This window comes from Caretta caretta, chromosome 17, assembly GCF_965140235.1.
Source record: "Caretta caretta isolate rCarCar2 chromosome 17, rCarCar1.hap1, whole genome shotgun sequence".
Classification (NCBI taxonomy): Eukaryota; Metazoa; Chordata; order Testudines; family Cheloniidae; genus Caretta; species Caretta caretta.
The window spans coordinates 5,119,908-5,143,883 of NC_134222.1; the positions used below are offsets into that span (position 1 = coordinate 5,119,908).

Sequence of the window (23,976 nt, forward strand, 5' to 3'; positions counted from 1 at the left end):
ATTTATTAATGTCTGTAAAGGACTACAAATTGTTAAATTGAGATAAATGGTTTGTGATCACTAAAACAGCTTATTTTCATAATACACAAGAGTGTTTAGCAACCTTCCTCAATGTACTCCATGTTTCCACAACTTTACTAGGGAGCAGAGAAGTTGTTTTTCTGATTAAATCTGTTTGGATCTGCCTATCTGTACAGCCATCTGCTCTTGCCCTTCCCCATGGGAAGGAGGGACTTCTGTGTAAAGGTACAATTTATCTCCATCTGGATAGTGGTCTCTGATACTTTTTACTCTAATCTCAGCCTACCTACTTTGGTGTCCCATGTATGTCAAAAGATGTTACTCATGGCATAAGATGGGAGTAAAGCTCCTGATCCAATAACAGGAAAAGGGATGGGTTTCAGAGACTCTCAGGAGAATTTCTACAGTTTCAGGGAATAAGGGAATTTAGATAGCGTTGAACACAAATTGAGACTGTTTATGTACAGACATCATGATAATTTATCTTGAAACCATACACAGAGCATGGGGGATAGAACCCAGAACTGTCAACTGTGCACACAGGTCTTTGCCTCTTGACCTAAAGGTGAGTCTCTCCTAGCTGTACTTAGTAATAGGCCCATGGTATACACATACTAGCCAGTATGTTGCTGTTGTCTCCCTTGCTTAACTGAAAGGTTTGTGACTGTGATAACTCTGAGAACTCATGGGGACTTTTGGAGTTGATACTCAGCTGCCATAATTTTTATTTAGTCTGACCTTCCATAATGAGAAGTATCAGATGTTCTTCCTTGAATTTACTGGGGCTTATCCCTGGCAGCAGCTTGCATTATTTCAAGATCACTGAGACCTCGTCCAAGACCTTCACTTGGGCAACTGTCTGAACACCCTGTGATAAGCACCCTTTCTCAATCTGACAGAGAAACAGAAGTAACAGTCCTCTGGGTCTTGGAGAGAGCTTATATTTGCCTGCACTATTTCTGGTAAATGATTTTTTTGGATGGTTAGAGGTCATTCATTAATGGTTTATTTTTTTTCCTGAATTTACCATACAAAGAACTTCATCAAACATACTTGAGGAGTAGATTTTTATACTGAGGCACACAGATGATTAGGCTCTATTCCTTTACACTGCTCCACCAGTCTCTGCTGTTAATAAACATCTCAAAACCAGTGAACTTGCTTGGGTTAACATGGAAAAAAATTTCTTTTGAGCCACTGAAGCACTGCTAATGGTGTGACTTAGCCTTTTGCCCCTTTATAAAGTAGTTCAGAAAAAAATATATAATCTGGCTCTTGGAATGTGTTTCTTATTTGGAACTTCATACATTTGGAGCAATTCTTCCCTAACCAACCCAACTATGATAAATCATGGTAGCAGGATTGTTTTTCACAGTATCTCAAAATCAATGTTCTTTATGTAGTTTCTGTGCTGTGGTCTCTTTGTATTTTTGTTTTAAATCTATATAATTTTGCTTAATTATTACCAAATCACATTATTTAATCCCCTCTCTAATGCTTTTCTCCTAGTTCAAGTCTGTAATCCACCTAGTAGCATTTCTGTAGTATTTTCCTGGGCTGTAAACTTTGGTTTGATCTGAAATTTATGCCCACCATTGTCCACTTAGTTCTTTTTCATTCAGGTTATGTACGTTTTTTAGTTATGTTTTCTATTTCTCTTGTATTGTTACTTTGGCTTTCTATATTATACATATGTTATGTATGCAAAATTTTCAGTCAATGTGGAGTGAAAAAAATTATATAAACAGCTAAGTTATTAATAGAGTTGTCTGGAAATGCAGTTCCTTCAAAATCTAAACATTTTCTGTGTTGATTTCACTGAAATTTCATTTGGCGTGAAAAAAAGGGGGGAAAAGTTCAGATGATACTGAAATGTCCCATTTTGATGTTTTTGGAACAAAATGTTTTGATTTTCCCCTTCAAAACAACTTTTCTTCTCAATTTTATATTATATAAAATAAAATAATCAAAATGAAATGTTTATATCGATCCAAAATGAAATCTCCTGGAATTTTATTTCACGGAGCATTCTGAAATTTTTGGGTCTGTTCTGAATCAGAAATCTTCTGTGAAATGGAATTTCTGATCTCCACAAAGCTCTAATTATCCACAATAAGAAAAGAATACAGGTGTATTTGTATCCTATTTCTGCATGTCACCTAAAGGACTGTGGATTAGTGTTAAATGCGTCAAAGGGAAATATTGCACACTTCAATGAGATAAAATTGTGTATCAGAATTTTGGGGTAATTATTAATTTAACTAAAATTTTTTAATAGATTCTAATATGTATATTTCTTCTCTGGACAGCCTTCCAAAATTTGATAGGAAGAGCAAATATAAAATTTGGGGATTTCAGTTATTTACCAGAAAAATTAATTCATTTGGTCTCTCAAATATAAAGACCAGAGGAATAGGAAAAACTGCACATAAATATGGAACACACTGTTGTTAGTAGTGTAATTATTTTACAGTAGCACTCGGAGGCCCGGTTGGGATTGGGACTCCACTGTGCTGGGTGTTCTACCAACACAGAAGAGAGACCATCTCTGCCCTCAATACCTTGGCTTAGCCTAAAGACACAAACGGACAAAGAGCTGGGGACATGTTTATAAGATAGAAGCAAAAAAATATGGTGAAGAATGGGCTTAGTTACATGTACTGTAGAATTTTATTAATAATTGGGGTTCAAGTTGGGGAGGAAGGGAGTAGGAAATGGAAGAGCCACAGCTTGCTTTCTGTTCAGCCAGGATCTGGGCTGGGTTTTATAGCCATCGTAGCAGAGATGAGTCTTAGGGAGGATAAAGCAGTGGCCATTTGGATTTTATCAGGTAGTTTTTCTCATGTATAAGGGTGACATGGGAGACAGCATGAAGCTATGTAAAGGGGAGGCAGAACTGGTGATGGTACAGCCTGGAAATACTGGTGGGGTGAATGTCATTATCAGCATATAGCTTTTCCTCATTCATACAACCATATTTCCTGCAGCAATCCAGTTTGTCATGAGAGAGCATAGTCTAGTGGTTAAAGCACAGGACTGAGTGATGAGAAATTGTGTTCTATTTCTGGCTTTGCCACATTCTTCTGTCTGTGTTACTTGCCCAAGATCACACAAAGACTACATTTTCAAAATGTCCACTAATTTTGGGTGTCTCCATTTTTAGGTGCTCAGTTTGACACGTCAGATGCTAAGTACCCACAACTGTTATACTACAGTAATTTTAGGCTTCATCCTCTCTCTATAACACTTATCTACTTCACAAGGTGTTGTGAGCCTTAATGAGAGTCTGTAAAGCACTTTGCGATGGTTAGCTGGAAGGTGCTAACCTAGAAGGGAAAGTATTATTTCATATTGTTACCTTGGGTATCACTAGAAATGTGAATAGAACTTGTCACATATTTATATGAATTCTGCTGTATTAAACTCTTTCACAACTTTGAGAGCCATGGCCCAGTCCCAGTTAAGTTTAGGAGCTGAGTCACATGTAGGTAAACGAGTCAGTATATCTGCATAAAATGAAGGCAGGTAGCCATGAACATTTTTTGTCTCAGTTGAAGTTCTTTGTAGATAGTCTAGTGAGGCATATGCACATGCACGCAGCACCAACCTTTATCAAAGTTTGTCTAGTCTTTCGGACAGATTCTTGCCTCAGAAGCTCCCACTGACTTCAGGTATACTGTAACTCTGTAGCTGTGTTTGTACCTATGAAGAGAGTTTGGTTTTTTGTCTGGGTGTGGGCAGCTTTAGTATTTATTAGATGTTGTTTGGGTGTATGTGAATTGACCTGGGATTTGCTGCAAGTCTTAATTTGATAAAAACAGTTTGGCAAAGGCAGTCTGAGCTGGAAATACAGGAGCAGCTGGCTTGCTGATACAATGATATTAGACGTAGCTATAGCTAGATGTGAGAGACCTCACTAGAGGCAATGCACCATTTACTATAGAGTGTTTTATTCCCTTGAAGTTGAACAAAACAAAACTAAAGGATTCTTCCCTCCAAGATAAAAGCTAACATAGGAGGTGACATGAAATTTCATCGTAACTACGTAAGCAAAATGTGGTCCTTCCAGGGATGTAAGCATCAGTTATGGGTAGTACTTTAACGCTGCAATCCTTCCATTCTTCTCTGAATTTTTCATTACCTTTGTACACTATTTGTTATATAATTAAAACATAGGAGGTACAAACAGTGAATACAGTCACCACTGGGGGAATTCCATTAAGGGTAAGGTCTGTTCACCAGGCAGCAAATGCAACAGACCAGGCAAAGGTCTTTATTACAATTTACAAGATAGTAACTTCATAAAACCCCAATTATTGCACTTTGCATGTTTTACAATGGAAATTATTCTCTCCTCTAAAATAGGCTATCAAGCTACATAAACATAATGGTCAGAGTGCCCTGTATTTTCTTCCATTTTATCCTAGTTTGACTTTATTAAATCTTAAACAAAATATATTTTCCAATATAACTTTTTTCTTTTATAAATAAAGATTTGTATAGTTTATTTTACAGGTACAGGTGTTGTGACTATTGCTATATATGAAGATTACATTGAACTGCACATCGTAGAAACAGGTCATCTGTATTAAAAATTATTTCCTAGGTACAATTTTATTACCAGATAGTTTGCAAAATTCTTACTTAAAATCAAAGCTGCTATAATAGTATTCTAGACTGTGATGTACAATGTGTTCATGGCATCAAATACTTATATATAAAATCATTCCAATTTATCTGAATTAATAAACTAGATGACTGTATTTTACAGGTACTATACTTACTTCATAGTTAAAGTAGCTTTGGGAATTGTGTGTTAAGTTGAAATTGTACTTTGTGAAGTTAAAGTCCTAGCTATTACAGCAGCTAAACCTCATATACCTCAGTTTCCCCAGCAGCTTTAAGCACAGCCAACTTGCTTCAATTGAAGACAAGTGCAGAAGGTGCCTGTAATATATTTATGGGTTTGAAAGCAAATCTCCAGATGACAAGTTTGTTGGTGTTTGCTTCTGTGTAATAGTAAGTCTATTGTTTTCTGGATTCTGGCATCAGGAAAGCTTCTTACACAAGCAAACCCAAGGAACAGGAAAATGCCACTGGAGCCATTGTGCCTGCCAATTTTTCTTTGCTCCTTATTTTCTCTCTGTACTGCCTTAGTCAGGACTCCATTTATCATGGACTGATTGTCTGATTGGGTATGACCAATCTGTGTTCCTAGTGAATTAGTTCAAAACCTTTAGTCCTCTTGCCCAGTGAGGATGACTTCTGCTGCTTCAGCATATGGAAGCATTTCCAGATACAGGGCCCAAAGCTCCATTGCAGCTGAGATGCACTTAGTGCAGGAATGGAGGAAAAGGGGCCCTGGGGCTGTTCTACCATAATCTTGAACTGTGCATGTCCCACTAGGGGTTATGAGCATCTTGACAATAGCCAGATCTCACTGATTATCCAACCCTGCTCCCTCCTCTGGCATGCCTCATTTCACCAGCTCTTTGCTGATTGGGGAACAACTTCTTTGCAATTCCATTATCAGAACGATGTAGGCAAATTAAGGGAATTCAAAAAAGAGCAACACTAGTAACTGAGGGAATAGAGGCCTGTTCTTGTACCTGTTTAAGTCAATGGAAAAACTCCCAATGATTTAAATGGATAAAGCACTGGATACAAAGTAATTAAGCATTGGAAGGGTATAATCACTAAAGAGTGAGAGGGAGTATTGGGAGAAGTTGAGCAAATGAAAGTTTTAGTCTGAACTTCAAGTGAAATTTCTTAACAGCAATTCTGTTAGGCAGTGGAATAGTCTCTCAAAAGAACTGTTGGAAACTCCATTATCTGGGTTATTTAAAACAAAACAGGATTATTTAAAACTAGATTGGATAAAGCATTAGGAATTATACTGTAGAAAACAATTCTGTATTGCATAGTGCCCAGGGCAGTGCCATCAAGTGAAGGACTTTGAAGGTATGCAGGACTTTCCATCTCTAATTTTGATTATCCTTCTGGTGATAAGATGATTCTTACAGACTGGAGCATGCTTACTGAGAGATCTCATGTGAGCCTAATGCAGTAGGAGCTTCACACCATCACTTGTGATTTACATTATATTTCTTCAGCACCAGTAATTCAGTCTGCCTTCTGTTCCTCTCCATCTACATGCTGCTTTGAAGGCTTTAGAGATTTTTCCATGTTACTTTTTCCAGTCAGTAAGCTGCAGTGTTTTTCCATTCAGCAAATATTTGCTCCTGTTATATTCTATGTTGCAGGACAGAGGGCCATTCTTAAATCTGCTTCTGGCAGAGCTACTATAGATGAGACTGTTGAGGTCCCCAACCTGTCAGCCTAAAGCTGGGTGCAGAGGTTCAGTCCAAACACAATTTTTTTTAACCTGGGATGGAGGGAGTGTGTCTGCTAGAATAGTGGAAATCGTATTTTAGGTGGGGTGTATGTGTGATATTTTAGGTGGGCTTAGGGGTGTGTTATATGTGTTTGTAAAAGCGTGAGAGAGAAAGAAATCACACCTGGAAAATGGCTTGTTTTTAAACTATACTATACTATACTTACTTACATGCCTCTAGCTTCCATCCAGGATACATCACATGATCCATTGTCTATAGCCAAGCCCTATGATACAACCGCATTTGCTCTAATCCCTCAGAAGGAGACAAACACCTACAAGATCTCTATCAAGCATTCTTAAAACTTCAATACCCACCTTGGGAAGTGAGGAAACAGATTGACTGAGCGAGACGAGTACCCAGAAGTCACCTACTACAGGCAGGCCCAACAAGGAAAATAACAGAACACCACTGGCCATCACATATAGCCTCCAGCTAAAACCTTTCCAGTGTATCATCAATGATCTACAGCCTAGCCTGGAAAACGATCCCCCACTCTCACAGGCCTTGTTAAGTAGGCCAATCCTTACTTACAGACAGCCCCCTAACTTGAAGCAAATACTTACCAGCAACTACAAACCATGCCACAGAAACACTAACCCAGGAACCAATCCCTGTAACAAACCACGTTGCTTTCTCTGTCCCCATATCTACTCTAGTGACACCATCATAGGACCAGCCACACCATTAGGGGCTCATTCATGTGCATTCACCTGCACATCTACTAATGTGATATATGCCATCATGTGCCAGCAGTGCCCCTCTGCCATGTACGTTGGCCAAACCGGACAGTCTGTACATAAAAGGATAAATGGACACAAATCAGACATCAGGAATGGTAATATACAAAAGCCAATAGGAGAACACTTCAATCTCCCTGGACATTCTATAACAGATTTAAAAGTAGCCATTCTTCAACAAAAAAAACTTCAAAAACAGACTTCAAAGAGAAACTGCAGAGCTACAATTCATTTGCAAACTTAACACCGTCAATTTGGGCTTGAATAGGGACTGGGAGTGGCTGGCTCACTACAAAAGCAATTTTCCTTCTCTTGGTATTGACATCTCCTCATCAATTATTGGGAGTGGACCGCATCTACCCCGACTGAACTGGCCTTCAACATTCGTTCTCCACTTGTAAAGTAACTCCCTTCTCTTCATGTGCCAATATATATATTATGCCTGCATCTGTAATTTTCATTCCATGCATCTGAAGAAGTGGGTTTTTTACCCATGAAAGCTTATGCCCAAATATATCTGTTAGTGTTTAAGGTGCCCAGATTCTTAGTTGTTTTTGCCGGCGATGTTGAAGCCTTGTATTATTCCCCACCATCCACCTCCAAAATTCCTAGAATCCAAAAGCAGCTTGCAAAGCTTGATTCCTGTGAAAGCAATTCTATTCTGATTTGCTACATTTAACTGACTCATTAGAATGTTTTCCTAGATCACAGCCCTCGTGGATGCTTTGTGAAGTAAGGGCTGCAAAAGGTATCGATGTTACAAAACAAACAGGTTTCCTACGGTGAGCCTGATACACACACTGGTGCATCTTACTGCAGTTACTTAATACATTATTATCTAATGAGACATTTGGTGGTGCACCTCTTCACTTTTTGAGGTTCCCATTGCTTCTTACAGCATTAAAATCCTCCCAATGTACAGATAGCATTTTTTCTACTGCATTTACATTTGACAACTCAGCATCTTAAATGTCCTAACTAGAGTTTAAGGAATGAGACCAGACCATACAGAAGGGGAAAGCAAGTTATAACAGGATTTCATGCATTTTCAGACCTGAAAGAACTCTTCATAAACTACAGTCAGTTTCCCTTAATATTGCTAGAATGTGATGGTGTGATCTGAAAGGTTAGGAAATACTGTTAACAGATACTATTATGACATGTCTGCACATACGTTATGGGTATTAAAAAACTAATCAGAAGTGGTGCAGTGTTTTGTGATGGTTGTATATTTTATCACTGTTTCCTACAACTGCCACTGCAAGGACAGATTCATCTTGAAATTTGAGTAGACAACTGTCTGTGAAGCCCACAGATAGCAGCTTCCTCATCTAGCACATTTTCAGCTCTCCCAAACAGATTTATCAAACATCTTTGCTATCTTAACACTGTCAGTTCAAATGACTTTGCATGGAGCTTTGGTTATGCAATCTTTCAAAAGATGCATTTGTTTTACTTCTGCCTCACTGCAGTAGCTCAAATCTAGCTCAGCATTTCCTTGCATCAGAAAAATATACTCCATTTCTTCAGGATCCCTCAGCTTAAACTAAGCATCAGAGCTTTCACCTGCTGTGAAAAGCCACAAGCTGGCACAGATCAGATCAGTGTGCTAACGAGAGGAAGCTACTGCTTTGTGAGTAAAGAGAGGAGAATCTACAGTGACATGGAGGCTGGGAATTACATTCTATTATTATGCTTGCAGTACACCAATAATCCTTTCAGGTTCTACAGCCTGCTTATCAGGATGCTCCTCCCTCTTCCCTTCTTTGAATGCTGTCTGAACCACTGAACCTTGGAGAGAAACAGAAAATCCTTGGCTGGTGCAGTGTGCCTATAGATGGCCTTTAAAACATATATTGAAAGGTTGACTTTTGCAGCAGAGAGATGTGTATATAGCAGGGGCTGCTCCCACACAAAAGAATTCCTTCTGCTCTGTCAGTACTGCCATTTGTGACAGAGGAGCCTACAATGATACTGGTTTACATACTTTTCCAAAGAGCTCCCAGACTCTGCAAGAGGCTCTGTCTGGCAGATACTGACTGGACATTGGAATGTTTCTCAAATATGCTTTGGGGACCTGTATGAATTTTGTACCTGTCATGCAAAAATACAGTTCCTGCAAATATCTTGCAACAGGCTACACTAATGCTAGAATTTTCACCAAATTGCATCCATGGTGTTGCATTATCTGTTGGTAAGGGCGCAGTTAGCTTGTTATTCCGATAAAACTTTTCACAGATACAATAAATCATTATAGTCCTCACAGGAGTGCTCTGTATTTAGTCCATTTCAGCTCCTGTCCTTAGTCTTAGATTCCTGTACTTAATTACATGCAATACTTTACGTTGCTTGGCCTGTGGTTTTATGGGTTCATTCTGTACCGTAGCAGACAGAGACGTTTTCAGATAACTTATGGGAGAACTAAAGCACAGATGATATTTTCTAATATTTCTATTAGCTCTACAGTGTGTGGTGTGACTCACTGAACATTGTGATCTCTGAAGGCCACAAGAGTACCTTATCCCATTTTCTGCCTTATTTACATCAATAATGCCTAAGTCAGTTACGTTGGAAGATGATAGTACAAGGAGCCTCCTGAGACTGGTGTCACTTAATCTCCATATTTTGACTGGTGGTGAGGAAGGAGGAGGAGAGGACCCCCTTTGCTTGTAATGTTGTTATTCTTTCCTAGTCTTTTAATCAGCAATGCCATATCTGATGCTGTAGAAGCCACTTCCAGTTGGACTCAGCATTGCTGAGCTTAAAGTAAGAACTTGATCTTTTCTTACTCTCAGATGTTTTTCTTTGAGAAGCTTAAGTTTTCAGAAAACCTATTTATTTCAAATGTGATGAAAGGATGCAATTGGTTATGCCCATATGTTGGCTGTGCACATCAAAAAGACAAAATGTGCCTTGTGTGGCTTGCCACTTAAGTGTTTCTGGCGTGATGTTCAAGAGCAGGGAAGATAGAATAAAAAAGAAAATATGAAAGGTCCATAAATCTTGGCTAGATCGAAAATATCTTCCATTAGAATAACAATACTTTGCCCTTCAATAGTATCTTTATCTAGAAATCTCAAATTGCTTTACAAACATTTAATTAATCCTCCCACAATGCCAAAGAGATATATTATCATCCTCTATGGATGAGGAAATCGAAGGAGTGAGAGTTGACATGACTTGTCCAAGGTCACATGCTGAGTTATTGTCATGGCTAGGAATGAATAAACACAGGAATCCTAACTCCAGCCTTTGCTACACTGCTGGATCATATTCTGTTTCAATTTATTTGCCATAATTTGGTGATTGATAAAATTTGGCAAAATGTGTTTTTTGTTGCTGCTGCTGCTGCTGTATTTTTTTCCAAACAGCCAGTGGATAATCCCCGGAGATGGAGGGAATCCTTTGGCACAGATGTGCAGTGCAAAGCAGCTGCACTGCAACCAAGAATCTAATGCATAATTTCTATTCCTGTTCTATGTACAGGGAGAGGTGAGGATAGACTAGGAGTATCTAGTGTGATGGAATGTTGTAATTCAAGTACTAGTCTTTGTGGATGATGATCTTCCTGAGTTAAGTGGTCCTGCAAGCTCTCTATTGAATGTTCATTGTTTGTGATTAAAAGCAAAGATACTGAACTTGATTTTGAACTCAGTTACACTGGGATAAATCCAGAGTAACACCACTGAAGTAAATGGTGTTATTCTGGACTTAACTGCAGTATAACTGAGTTCAAAATCTATTCCAAACAGGCATCCCCACCTCCGGTTTATCCTGTTATTCTCGACATTATAGGGGAGAAGCAATCCAACTAAGGTGCATTACCAGAAGCAGCAGAAATGAAATTTCTGTTGTACTAATCAAGAACACACACACCTCCAACTTGTCACTTCACTGTTTGCAGTGCATAGTCCTAGAGTATATCTACACTACGAAATTAGGTGAAATGTATAGAAGTCAGTTTTGTAGAAAGCGTTTTTATACAGTCGATTGTGTGTGTCCCCACACAAATGCTCTAAGTGCATGTAGTCTACGGAGTGTGTCCACAGTACCGAGGCAACCGTCAACTTCTGGAGCGTTGCACTGTGGGTAGCTGTCCTGCAGTTTCTGCCACCCATTTGAATTCCGGGTAGAAATCCCAGTGCCTGATGGGGCTAAAACATTGTCACGGGTGGTTCTGGGTACATATCGTCAGGGCGCCGTTCCCTCCCTCCCTCCGTGAAAGCAACAGCAGACAATCGTTTTGCGCCTTTTTTTCTTGAGTTACCTGTGCAGATGCCATACCACGGCAAGCATGGAGCCCGCTCAGCTCACTGTCACCATATGTCTCCTGGGTGCTGGCAGACGTGGTACTGCTTTTCTACACAGCAGCAGTTTATTGCCTTTTGGCAGTAAACAGTGCAGTATGACTGGAGCGGTCGTCGACTTAGTCCTGGGCGCTCTTTTAAGCGGGCGCCTGGGCAAACATGGGAGTGACTCAGCCAGGTCATTTCCCTTGTTTTGTCTCATGGCGATTGAGTCCTACTGGCAGTGCACTGTCTTTTAATCTGCAGCTAGCAGAAGACGATGGCCAGTAGTCATACTGCATCGTCTTCTGCCGAGCACCCAGGAGATGATGATGGCTAGCGGTCGTACTGCACAGTCTGCTGCCAGCAAGATGTATAAAGATAGATGAAGTGGCTCAAAACAAGAAATAGACCAGATTTGTTTTGTATTCATTTTCTCCTCCCTTCCTCCCTCTGTGAAATCAACGGCCTGCTGAACCCAGTTTTGAGTTCTGTCCTTGAGGTTTTGAGCTCTATCCTTGAGGGGGCATTCAGTTTCTCGCAAAGCCACCCCCTTTGTTGATTTTAATTCCCTGTAAGCCAACCCTATAAGCCATGTCATCAGTCGCCCCTCCCTCTATCAGGGCAACGGCAGACAATCGTTCCGCGCCTTTTTTTCTGTGCAGACACCATACCACGGCAAGCATGGAGCCCGCTCAGATCACTTTGGCAATTAGGAGCACATTAAACACCACACGCATTATCCAGCAGTATATGCAGTACCAGAACCTGGCAAAGCGAAACCGGGCGAGTAGGCGACGTCAGCGCGGTGACGAGAGTGATGAGGACATGGACACAGACTTCTCTCAAAGCACGGGCCCTGGCAATGTGGGCATCATGGTGCTAATGGGGCAGGCTCATGTGGTGGAACGCCGATTCTAGGCCCGGGAAACAAGCACAGACTGGTGGGACCGCATAGTGTTGCAGGTCTGGGACGATTCCCAGTGGCTGCACTTTCATGGAACTTTGTGACTTGCTTTCCCGTGCCCTGAGGCGCAAGAGTACCAAGATAAGAGCAGCCCTCACAGTTGAGAAGCGAGTGGCAATAGCCCTGTGGAAGCTTGCAACGCCAGACAGCTACCGGTCAGTCGGGAATCAATTTGGAGTGGGCAAATCTACTGTGGGGGCTGATGTGATGCAAGTAGCCAACGCAATCAACGATCTGCTGATATCAAGGATAGTGACCCTGGGAAATGTGCAGGTCATAGTGGATGGCTTTGCTGCAATGGGATTCCCTAACTGTGGTGGGGCCATAGACAGAACCCATATCCCTATCTTGGCACCAGAGCACCAAGCCGGCGAGTACATAAACCGCAAGGGGTACTTTTCAATAGTGCTGCAAGCACTGGTGGATCACAAGGGACGTTTCACCAACATCAACATGGGATGGCCGGGAAAGGTACATGATGCTCGCATCTTCAGGAACTCTGGTCTGTTTCAGAAGCTGCAGGAAGGGACTTTATTCCCAGACCAGAAGATAACCGTTGGGGATGTTGAAATGTCTATAGTTATCCTTGGGGACCCAGCCTACCCCTTAATGCCATGGCTCATGAAGCCGTGCACAGGCAGCCTGGACAGTAGTCAGGAGCTGTTCAACTACAGGCTGAGCAAGTGCAGAATGGTGGTAGAATGTGCATTTGGACATTTGAAAGCGTGCTGGCGCAGTTTACTGACTCGGTTAGACCTCAGTGAAACCAATATTCCCACTGTTATTACTGCTTGCTGTGCGCTCCACAATATCTGTGAAAGTAAGGGGGAGACGTTTATGGCAGGGTGGGAGGTTAAGGCAAATCGCCTGGCTGCTGGTTATGCACAGCCAGACATCAGGGCGGTTAGAAGAGCACAGGAGGGCGCGGTGCACATCAGAGAAGCTTTGAAAACCAGTTTCATGACTGGCCAGGCTACGGTGTGAAAGTTCTGTTTGTTTCTCCTTGATGAAACCCCCTACCCCTTGGTTCATTCTACTTCCCTGTAAGCTAACCGCCCTCCCCTCCCTCCCTTTGATCACCGCTTGCAGAGGCAGTAAAGTCATTGTTGCTTCACATTCATGCATTCTTTATTAATTCATCACACAAATAGGGGGATGACGACCAAGGTAGCCCAGGAGGGGGGGTGGAGGAGAGAAGCACCAGGAGGGGTGGTGTAGGAGGAAAGGACAAGGCCACACAGCATTTTAAAAGTTTAAAACTTATTGAATGCCAGCCTTCTGTTGCTTGGGCAATCGTTCTTGGGCGTCTGGGTGAGGAGGCTATGGAACTTGGGGAGGAGGGCAGTTGGTTACACAGGGGCTGTAGCGGCAGTCTGTGCTCCTGCTTCCTTTCCTGCAGCTCAACCATACCCTGGAGCATATTAATTTGATCCTCCAGCAGCCTCAGCATTGAATCCTGCCTCCTCTCATCACACTGCCGCCACCTTTCAGCTTCAGCCTGCCACCTCTCCTCCTGGTCATTTTGTGCTTTCCTGCACTCTGACATTGTCTGCCTCCACGCATTCATCTGTGCTCTGTCAGTGTGGGAGGACAGCATGAACTCAGAGAACATTTCATCACGAGTGCGTTTTTTTCGCCTTCTGATCTTTGCTAGCCTCTGGGAAGGAGAAGATCCTGTGATCCTTGAAACACATGCAGCTGGTGGAGAGAAAAAAAAAGGGACAGTGGTATTTAAAAAGACACATTTTATAAAACAGTGGCTACACTCTTTCAGGGTAAACCTTACTGTTAACATTACATACATAGCACATGTGCTTTCATTCCAAGGTCGCATTTTGCCTCCCCCCAGCGTGTGGCTAGCTCCTTCCCCTCCCCGTGGCTAACAGCGGGGAACATTTCTGTTCAGCCAAAGGCAAACAGCCCAGCAGGAATGGGCACCTCTGAATGTCCCATTAAGAAAACCACCCTATTTCAACCAGGTGACCATGAATGATATCACTCTCCTGAGGATAACACAGAGAGATAAAGAACGGATGTTGTTTGAATGCCAGCAAACAAACACTGCAATCCTTTGTTCTACAATGATTCCCAAGTATGTGCTACTGGCCTGGAGTGGTAAAGTGTCCCACCATGGTGGATGGAATAAGGCTGCCCTCCCCAGAAACCTTTTGCAAAGGCTTTGGGAGTATATCCAGGACAGCCACGAATGCCAGGGCAAATTAATCATTAAACATGCTTGCTTTTAAACCATGTATAGTATTTTAAAAGGTACACTTACCAGAGGTCCCTTCTCCGCCTGCCGGGTCTGGGAGGCAGCTTTGGGTGGGTTTGGGGGGTACTGGCTCCAGGTCCAGGGTGAGAAACAGTTCCTGGCTGTCGGGAAAACCGGTTTCTCTGCTTGCTTGCTGTGAGCTATCTACAACCTCATCATCATCTTCTTCATCCCCAAAACCTACTTCTGTGTTGCCTCCATCTCCATTGAAGGAGTCAGACAACACGGCTGGCGTAGTGGTGGCTGAACCCCCTAAAATGGCATGCAGCTCATCATAGAAGCAGCATGTTTTGGGTTCTGACCCGGAGCAGCCATTCTCTTCTCTGGTTTTCTGGTAGGCTTGCCTCAGCTCCTTAAGTTTCATGTGGCACTGCTTCGGGTCCCTGTTATGGCCTCTGTCCTTCATGCCCTGGGAGATTTTGACAAAGGTTTTGGCATTTTGAAAACTGGAATGTAGTTCTGATAGCATGGATTCCTCTCCCCACACAGCGATCAGATCCCGTACCTCCCGTTCGGTCCATGCTGAAGCTCTTTTGCGATTCTGGGACTCCATCATGGTCACCTCTGCTGATGAGCTCTGCATGGTCACCTGCAGCTTGCCACGCTGGCCAAACAGGAAATTGAAATTCAAAAGTTCGCGGTTCTTTTCCTGTCTACCTGGCCAGTGTATCTGAGTTGAGAGTGCTGTCCAAGCGGTCACAATGGAGCACTCTGGGATAACTCCCGGAGGCCAGTACCGTGTAATTGTGTCCACAGTACCCCAAATTGGACCCAGCAAGGCCGATTTAAGCGCTAATCCCCTTGTCAGGGGTGGAGTAAGGAAATAGATTTTAAGAGCCCTTTAAGTAAAAAAAAAAAAGGGCTTCGTTGTGTGGACAAGTGCAGGGTTAAATCGATTTAACGCTGCTAAATTCGACCTCAACTCCTAGTGTAGACCAGGGCCTAGAAAGGCTCCATAAGAAGCTTTGTGATGTACAAATGTCAGTCAATTAATTCTGTGGCAGTCTGCTGTTACCTTTAGAACAGAGAATAACCAGCCGTACAAAGGAAAGCTGTTCTCAGACTGGTTTTCTCCATCTTGTCCATCCGAATTAATAAACAAGTCAGTCTAAGCTCTGTGATGCCTTTGATACAGTACAGTGTTAAATCTGCCTTACCCATTTTTAGGTAAGAATTTTGTATTAGATTTAGAACACAGATAAATGAGGGGAAATGTTTGGAAATTCATCACTCCAGTGCTATCGGCAAGGAGCAGAGGTGTGTGGTAAGCAAGTATCATTATAGTATGTGGGCTGAGTTAAGCCTACTTCAGACTGTTTCTCTCAAACTTAATTGATGGAGGCTGCCCACATTCAAGCTTGCTTATTACCTTAGCAGAGTTATCCCAAGATTGTTGAAATGCAACTCTGGGTGTTGTACAGACACCCACGCTGCCAAAGAATCAGGAAGGATGTACTTAAAAAACCTCTAATTTGTCTAACACCACATTTAGTGGCTTTTGTGTAGGTTTGGCATTGTAATAGAATTGTATGCCTTGTTTAGATAAAGAGCTCCAGTTCAAGACTGCAGGTATCACATTTGTATTGTGTGGGGACATGTAGCTAGCTACTGGCAAGCTGGCTGGTAAAGGCTCTGACCAGCCACCTACCTCTATGCATTCTAATATACCTCACTTCTTATAACATGCCATTGCAGAGTAAAATAATAAAACCAATTATTTATGTGTGAATGCTAATGACAGGGTGTTTATTTTCCCCTTACATGGAGTCCCCATTGGAACAAGATTCCTACTGTATTTTTGCCCTAGCTTTTTATGTCCTTGAGGATCTTAATTGTACCTGCCATCCTCTTAACAGGACTCTCCATCTGATGTCCATCAGTGCTGCTCCTTAACTGTCCAGAGGAATTGTTTGTGAGTGATGGGAAGCACACTCCTTTTGCAAGAAGTGTGCTTTCTCCATAGCTCTCCCAAATTGGTACTGCAGGGAGGAAGTTGGGAAACCAACTCATATTCCATGCATAGTACCATAGGTTATTATGTTCCTCTCTAAAGTGAGCTCTGTCTGAGAAATTTGTTGTGTTTAGAAACACATGTACAACATAAGCTTTCCTGCTTTTGCTGAGGTTTGTGTAGGCTCTGCCTAGGCAAAATTATGTTTGAACATTTCTGCTGCATACTGTCTTCAGATAAAGATTCTAACATTGTTGCTGGCTCTGATTACATAATTATTTGTAATTCTTTTAGTTCAGGAGTCGTCATATTCTTGTTTCTCTTGTAACATGAAAACTGCATAAAATATCACTGGTAACCTACAATGCTTTTCAGATGTGTAGGAATTAATAATAGAAATGACAAAAACCATCCCTCATGATCTAAAGACAAACAAGGCTATCTGGAGAATGAACTTCTACATGCACTGGAAATAAAGGAAGTTACAGAGCTTTTCCTTCTTGCTGATTACTGTACCTTTCCAAAAGGTATTGCTGTATATAAATGGGATCGGAGTTCTTCTCTTGTGCTGGGAAGATCCAGCCCTAAGATAGTTAATGTTCCCATGTAGTCATGCTTCATTAGTGTACATATTGCTGAGGTTTGGAGTAGAATGTATGAGTAGAATGCTCAACTGCTAATTCAAGGAGTGACTCTTATTGATCTTGTAACTTCAGAATAGCTGGGGCTTTGAGTAACTTGGGAGACAGAACGTGCCTCATGACAAAGTATCTTTGGGAAAAACTGGTATTTATTTCTAATCCTATGTTTAAGTAACTTTATGTAAACATTAAATACTATTTATTAAAACAGATGGAAGATTTAGCTTTGTGCAAATCTCATATCTTATTCTAAATCTACCGTTTGTAATGGTGTTCATTGTCAAATATGGTATTGGAAAGCACTGTGCTAAAGTGGATTTTCAAAGAGACTGAGCAAAATGGGTTTGACTGAAGTCTTTTGTGGAATTCAGTCTACATTAATTATGCTACCATTGTGTCAATTTAGAACAGCATTGGTTTTCTTTGGTTGGCAGCAGTCCAAATGTGAGTACATGGGAGTACTGCTTTATGCATCTCAGATCTCAAGAGACACGTCTATCAGAATCCATATTTGGTGCATAGGATAGAAACGAGGTATGGCCAGCTCATCCCTGAGTCCATCTCGTCCAATTTCGTGTCTCCGACAGTGGTCAGTATCAGATGCTTCAGAGAAAGGTGCAAGAAACTCTGTAGTAGACAATGATGGGATAGTTTGCCCATAGGAGAAGTTTCTCTCTATCCCTTCTCAGTTAAGAGATTAGTTTTCTAATTCTCTGTGGTTCTATTTAGGTAGTTTCAGGCAATGGGCAATTATGATTTTGAAAAGAATATGTTTGCAAATCTGAATTTTATTTTAGTTGAAACTAGGAGATTATGCTCAAAATTAGAACCATGAGGAATGCCTCATGCTTGGATTTCTCAGGTCTGGGTGGGTGACATTTCTGGATTGACATTGCCCATCTGTCTGATTACTAGTCAGATAATTCCCTCAACCCTTTGACTGAACATACAGAAAATGTTTTATGATGAAAAGAGAAAAATCTCCATAGACAGAGGTTAAGGCTTTGTCCACACAGGACAAGGATTAAGGAATTGTACTTAAACATATGATGCCAGCTAAAACTGCTTCTAACATAGTTCAGCCAGTCATTTTGGATGAGACAAACTGTGGTAGAATCAGATTCAATAGATATATTTTAACCTAGCCTATGTAGTGAGGAATCTAGACAACAACTCATTTTTAAACAAGTGAGGCCTGGTCCCTGCTGGCTATTAAAGATGTGTTTAACAACTGATTTAGCTAGCAGTGCAAATGTTACCCCTACTGTTTAACAGGAGCAACTGGAGGTCTCCGTTTGCAGTTTCCAAACTCCCTGCCCTTTGAGAATTTGAATCAAGAGCAGAGACTGAGAAACTAGACAGCATGGGTTTCAGCTCAGGTTTGTAAATGCAAATAGAGTAAATTTAGTGTGTGTGATTTATAAGCTCTGCATGTGTGCACAGAGCCCCCGTTTTGAAGAGTAAATTAAAGGTGCAAAATGAGGCACAAAGGCTTTTAAGAAGGGCCCTTGGAAGTGAAATTTAAGCCTACTAAAATCCACAGAAGGGTCCTGCTGCAGAAGTGCAATGCTACCTATCAAAAAAGAATCTGCTGTACGCTCACAAATCTCTGACAACCTTCAAATGTAGGTGTTACTTTACAAATGGAAGCGTTGTTCTGCATTATGCTGTTGCCAGTTACCTTGTGAAATCAGTTTGAAAATCTCTCTCTCGTGATTTTCTTTTTCAGTAATTGCCCTTCATTTTTGGCTGCTGCTTTAGCCAGAGCAACATCAGATGAAGTCCTTCAGAGTGATCTTTCAGTGCACTACTTACCAAAGCATGTGGATAGTACAGAAGGCATCATACGTAAGTGCATATATGTGTTATAGCATACTTTATTTTGATACAATCTTTTATGCAAACTGTGTCCCAGCAAACTTTGCAGAGCAAAAAGTACAATTTCAGAGAGAATTTGTAGATTTTTTTAAGGCCAGAAGGCAGAGACTACCCATACCAGCCACTAATTGCGGGGCAGAGTGAGAGCAGTGGCTTCAGCAGATGTTACTGAGCATGCTCAATACAAGCCAAGCAGCAATTCTGGGGGGAGGGGGCATATGTCCTCAGTCAGAAGGGACCATTGTGATCCCCTGCATATTATAGGCCATAGGACTTTCCTGAATTAATTCCTACGTCAAGTTCAATAGCTGTGTTCACTAGAGCATATCTCGTCTCACCAGAGAAACCACCAGTCTTGATGTAAAAATTTCCGGTAATGGAGAATCCACCACAGTCCCTTTCTAAGTTGTTCCAATGGTTAATTACCCTCACTGTTAAAAATTTGAACCTTATTTCCAGTCTGAATTTGTCTTGCTTCCAGCCATTAGATCATCTTAGACCTTTGTCTGCTAGATTGAGGAACTCTCTGTTATAAAATGTCTGTTCTCCAAGTAGGTACAGTATATATAGACTGTGATCAAGCTACTCCTTAATCTTCTCTTTGATAAGGAAATAAATTGAGCTCCTTGAGTCCCTTGCTATAAGGCATGTTTTCCAGTCCTTTAATGAGTCTTGTGGCTCTTCTCCGAATCCTCTCCGATTTTTCAACATCCTTCTTGAAGTGTGGATACCACAACTAGCTACAGTATTGAAGGAGCAGTCATACCAGTGCCGAACGCAGAGGTAATATAACCTCTCTACTCGTATTCAATATTCCCATAGCAGAGGGAGAAAACATTCAGGGGCATAAAAGGAGGAAAGAAATGTTTTTACATGAGATTTTAAGAGATGGACTCCCTGAGACAGAGGAAAGTTGTCCCTGACACAAGGAGTTGTAGAAGAGAAGGCTCTCGCACCACCAGAGGTGAGATGATGGGAAGGGACAAAGGAGACCAATTCTATACAAACAGACATATGGAGGGCAGTAGAGGGGAAGAGGTACATATTTAGCATCAGAATGTTCCTTTTTCTGTTTTCATGTTACCACAATCACAATTCTAAAAGCAAAATGTGAGCAAAGGGTATTAAAAAGTGAATTGCAAAGCTTTAAATTAAACACTTTAAGATTGCAAATGAGTATCAGGATCTAATTACAGACTTTACAATTACAAATAAATTTTTAAACAACCTATCTGAAAAATCTACTGCCATCAGAAACAGCTCCTCTCTGTATGCTTCTAGATGGGGGGGAAAAAGCTGAAATCAGGTGTTTGGCTGCTTTTCAAATACGTTGTTTTATAATATGAACTGTTAAGTCTTCACATATGCAATAGACCCTACACATACTTAGACACATAATAGACACTGTATTATCTATATTGTGTTACCCCAGAAAATTTCACAGGCTGCTCAGACATTGGAGTGGCTACCACTGTATTTGCTTGAGGTGAAATTAGTTTGGATGCAGATCTCTCACACAGCATCTGTGTCACTACTTAAGTTCTGCAGTGAGAGGCTCTTGTCAGAAGAAGGAATTAGACTGAGTGGCCATGCAAGTGAGGGGTGTCTATACCCTCCTGTGTGCTTCAGAAAGGGTCTTCATTCCAGCCTCTAGTAGCCTAGGGTTGGATTCAGTTCCCTGAATTTCTTGTCTGAGCACATATTAGCAGGGTGAAATCCATCTGCCTTAAGCCAGCTTTGTGTGTGGGAAGGAATGAATTTCACTCTGAATGATTTCAGCTGGTAATTATTTTTACAAAAGCTTTGCAATGTCTTGGGTTTCAGTGACTGTCATGTAAAAAATACTTGATGTTAAAAACAAAAGGAATTTTCCTTTTCTCTGTTTGTACTTATTGTATAGCAAGACTTTCCCATCAGTCTGGTCAAGGCCACAAGTTCTAACTCACTCAGGATTCTGCTGACTACATTTCCTTGGAGAGCTCTCTGGGATGCTAATTAAGATGGATAACATTCCACAGAATGAGTTGACCGGAGTCCTTCATTTGGTGTGGAAACCATATATTCAGCAACCCTTATTATTCCTCTCTCCCTCCTACTTTTGATAAAAAGCTATAAATAGCACTGTGGGAAAATAAAAGCTTTAGCATTCCAGCCTCTAAAGGGGAAGTTTCTGGTCTGATTCTTAGAGGCCTCCACAAACCTGAGGAACCTGGGCAATGGGCTCTGGGCTTTGCTGTTTGTAGGTGTTGCTGCGTCTCACCCTGAGCAGGCGACTGGCATAGATTTGTCATTGTTCTGGCTGAGCAGCCCTCATTATTTCCAAATTGAAATCTCTTAGACTCTCATAAATATTTGACAGTCTCCAAGGAAATTTTGACATTTTTCAAACTAAGCCTCCACACACAATATCTAAGGAAGCTGATGTTTTAAATGAAAACATCTGTAGGTGTGTGTTAAAATGTATTTAAACCTGTAATACAAAGAAGCAATCATACATTGTGATATGTACCTTGGTGTAGCAGTTAGCCAGATGAAACCAGGGACTCCACGCAGGACCATATCTGAATGATGTGGTCGTATGTAGATAAGTGAGGTTTAAATACATCTTAAATAATGCAAATTAAAGAATAAGAAATGTGAAGAAAGAGAAATATAAGCTGGTGTCCTGGACCAAAGCAAAGTGATGAGTTGATTTACGGTTAATGTAAGATTAAGCAATTCCACCTCACATAATACACTAAAAATCATGGTTTTGCAAACACATGACTAAGTCAAGGAATGAGGGGTTGGTGTGTTGAATAAAAATATTAGTTGGAGCAATTCATAGAACTGAAAGAGCTTTCATTGCAAAAGATCAGATACTAATTTGTGACTAATATTCTTATACTTAGGAAACCTGGGATAGTTACTTAGAAGAATTTAGTGACTGACTGCTTTCCTGTGCCTGATCCTAACTAGTGTTCATGTGGGGAGGCCATTACACTTTGAGAGAAACAGAGGAAGCCCTGAACGATCTATGACGCAGTTGTTTGAGAATGGATTCCTGTTGTAACCTGAAGTTTTGACCTGAGTTTATATCATACTGCTGACTTTAAAGCTGCTCAGATTAGTTCAGGACTAAAGAACAAGATGGATTGTAACCTTGTGCTTCTGATGTCTACCTCTGCATCAGTCTATACTGGGAAGGCTTTTGTTTTAGAGGTCCACCAAACTTGCTGCTCTATATAATGCAAAAAGTAGAAGGACTTGATATTTGCCCAAATTTGTCTCCTCACCTCAGTTTCTCCTCAGGAGGCACATTTGGTTCTGCTGGGTGACAGTGGATGATGGAATCTGTGGAGTCCTCTACTATTCAAGTTTTGTAAAAGGAGTCAGAGGGGTGCATGTGGAAGGCAACCTTTTGATCAGAGGTTTGATGCAGGGAGGATCCTTACCTTAAAAGAAAAAAGGTATAATTGAACCCACTGATGTATGAAAGTAAGAGTGTGGAATTAGCATATTCAAAGTCAAGTATCAGGGGGTAGCCATGTTAGTCTGTATCCACAAAAACAACAAGGAGTCTGGTGGCACCTTAAAGACTAACGGATATATTTGAGCATAAGCTTTTGTGGGTAAAAACCTCTCTTCTTCAGATCACATCAGTGTTTTGAGGATTAGATAATGGTGGTTCAGCACTTTGAAAATGTTCAATATTATATAAGTACCGTTTGCAGTGTTGTTGTAGCCATGTTGGTCACAGGATATTAGAGAGACGAGGTGGGTGAGGTGAGGTGATTTTTTATTGGACCAACTTCTGTTGGTGAAAGAGACAAGCTTTTGATTTTACACAGAGCTCTCCTTCAGTTCAGAAGAGCTCTGTGTAAAGTTAATTTCTCACCCAACAGATGTAGGTGCAATAAAAGATATTAACTTATCTGTCTAATATAAGTGATGGGTATTACTAAAACTGCTGAACAAAGATAGAGACCTAGCTTAAAGCATTTATTAATAGAAGGACCTTTGAGACCTGTGGATGAAAAGTGCTGTGGAAATGTAAATGTCACTTCAGAAATTGTACTTTTCTTTCCATACACATTGATGAAGCACTGCCATTGATTATTTGGCTGTCACTAGAAATGATTTGTATGAAATAAATGGGAATCTCTCCTCCATCTGCTGCAGTGAGTCAGGCCTGATATCGACAGTGAGTGAGAGACTGGAGAGTTTAGAAATTGACACAAATTTGCCTTTCCAACCCCCCAGTCTCCTTTGCAAAGATAACCAATCAACCAAGATTAGGGACAAAAATGTCTGACCTGGGTTTCCTCCGAGCAGTGGCGCAATTAAACTGTACTTCCAACACTGAAGATTCTTGGAGAAGCATTGAGGTAGCAGCAGGAGGGAGATGAAATTCCACATGATTCAGCCACGATGACAGCTGACGCAGCTCCAGCTCAGCACCACAACATTAACGATTGAGTAATTTACAGCTGTGAGGGGGTGGATCAGCCACTGTGGGCCTCTCTCCTTTTTTTAATCTCAAACAGCAATTATTGACGCTGCTACCACTGTGCACACACCTCATAGGGGGGGAGTATTTAATATCTCAGCACAGCAAATCGTTTCTCTCCATTCATCCTTCAGAAGCATTTTTGAATTGTAATGAACAGGTGACATTAAAATCAACAGGTTTTCTCTCTTAAACATGCCCATGGGAAAGAGTGGATGATGAAATTTGTGGATGAAGTTCCCTGACTGAAGAAGATATGATTTGGATGGTTCAGGCAGTATTTGTGTTCTTGTTTCACATGTTGCCCAGCAGTGACATTGCTGACAGCACTGAGGA

At 41.2% G+C, this 23,976-nt stretch overlaps 1 protein-coding gene across 1 annotated transcript in view; it reads left to right on the forward strand.

Moving 5' to 3' along the window:
- PPM1E (protein phosphatase, Mg2+/Mn2+ dependent 1E) overlaps positions 1–23,976 on the forward strand; it is a 118,736-nt gene that overhangs the window by 82,775 nt on the left and 11,985 nt on the right. Inside the window, exon 2 of the mRNA XM_048823579.2 lies at positions 19,003–19,121. Within this exon, the coding sequence (XP_048679536.1) occupies positions 19,003–19,121 (119 nt within the window). The remainder of the gene's footprint in view (positions 1–19,002; positions 19,122–23,976) is intronic.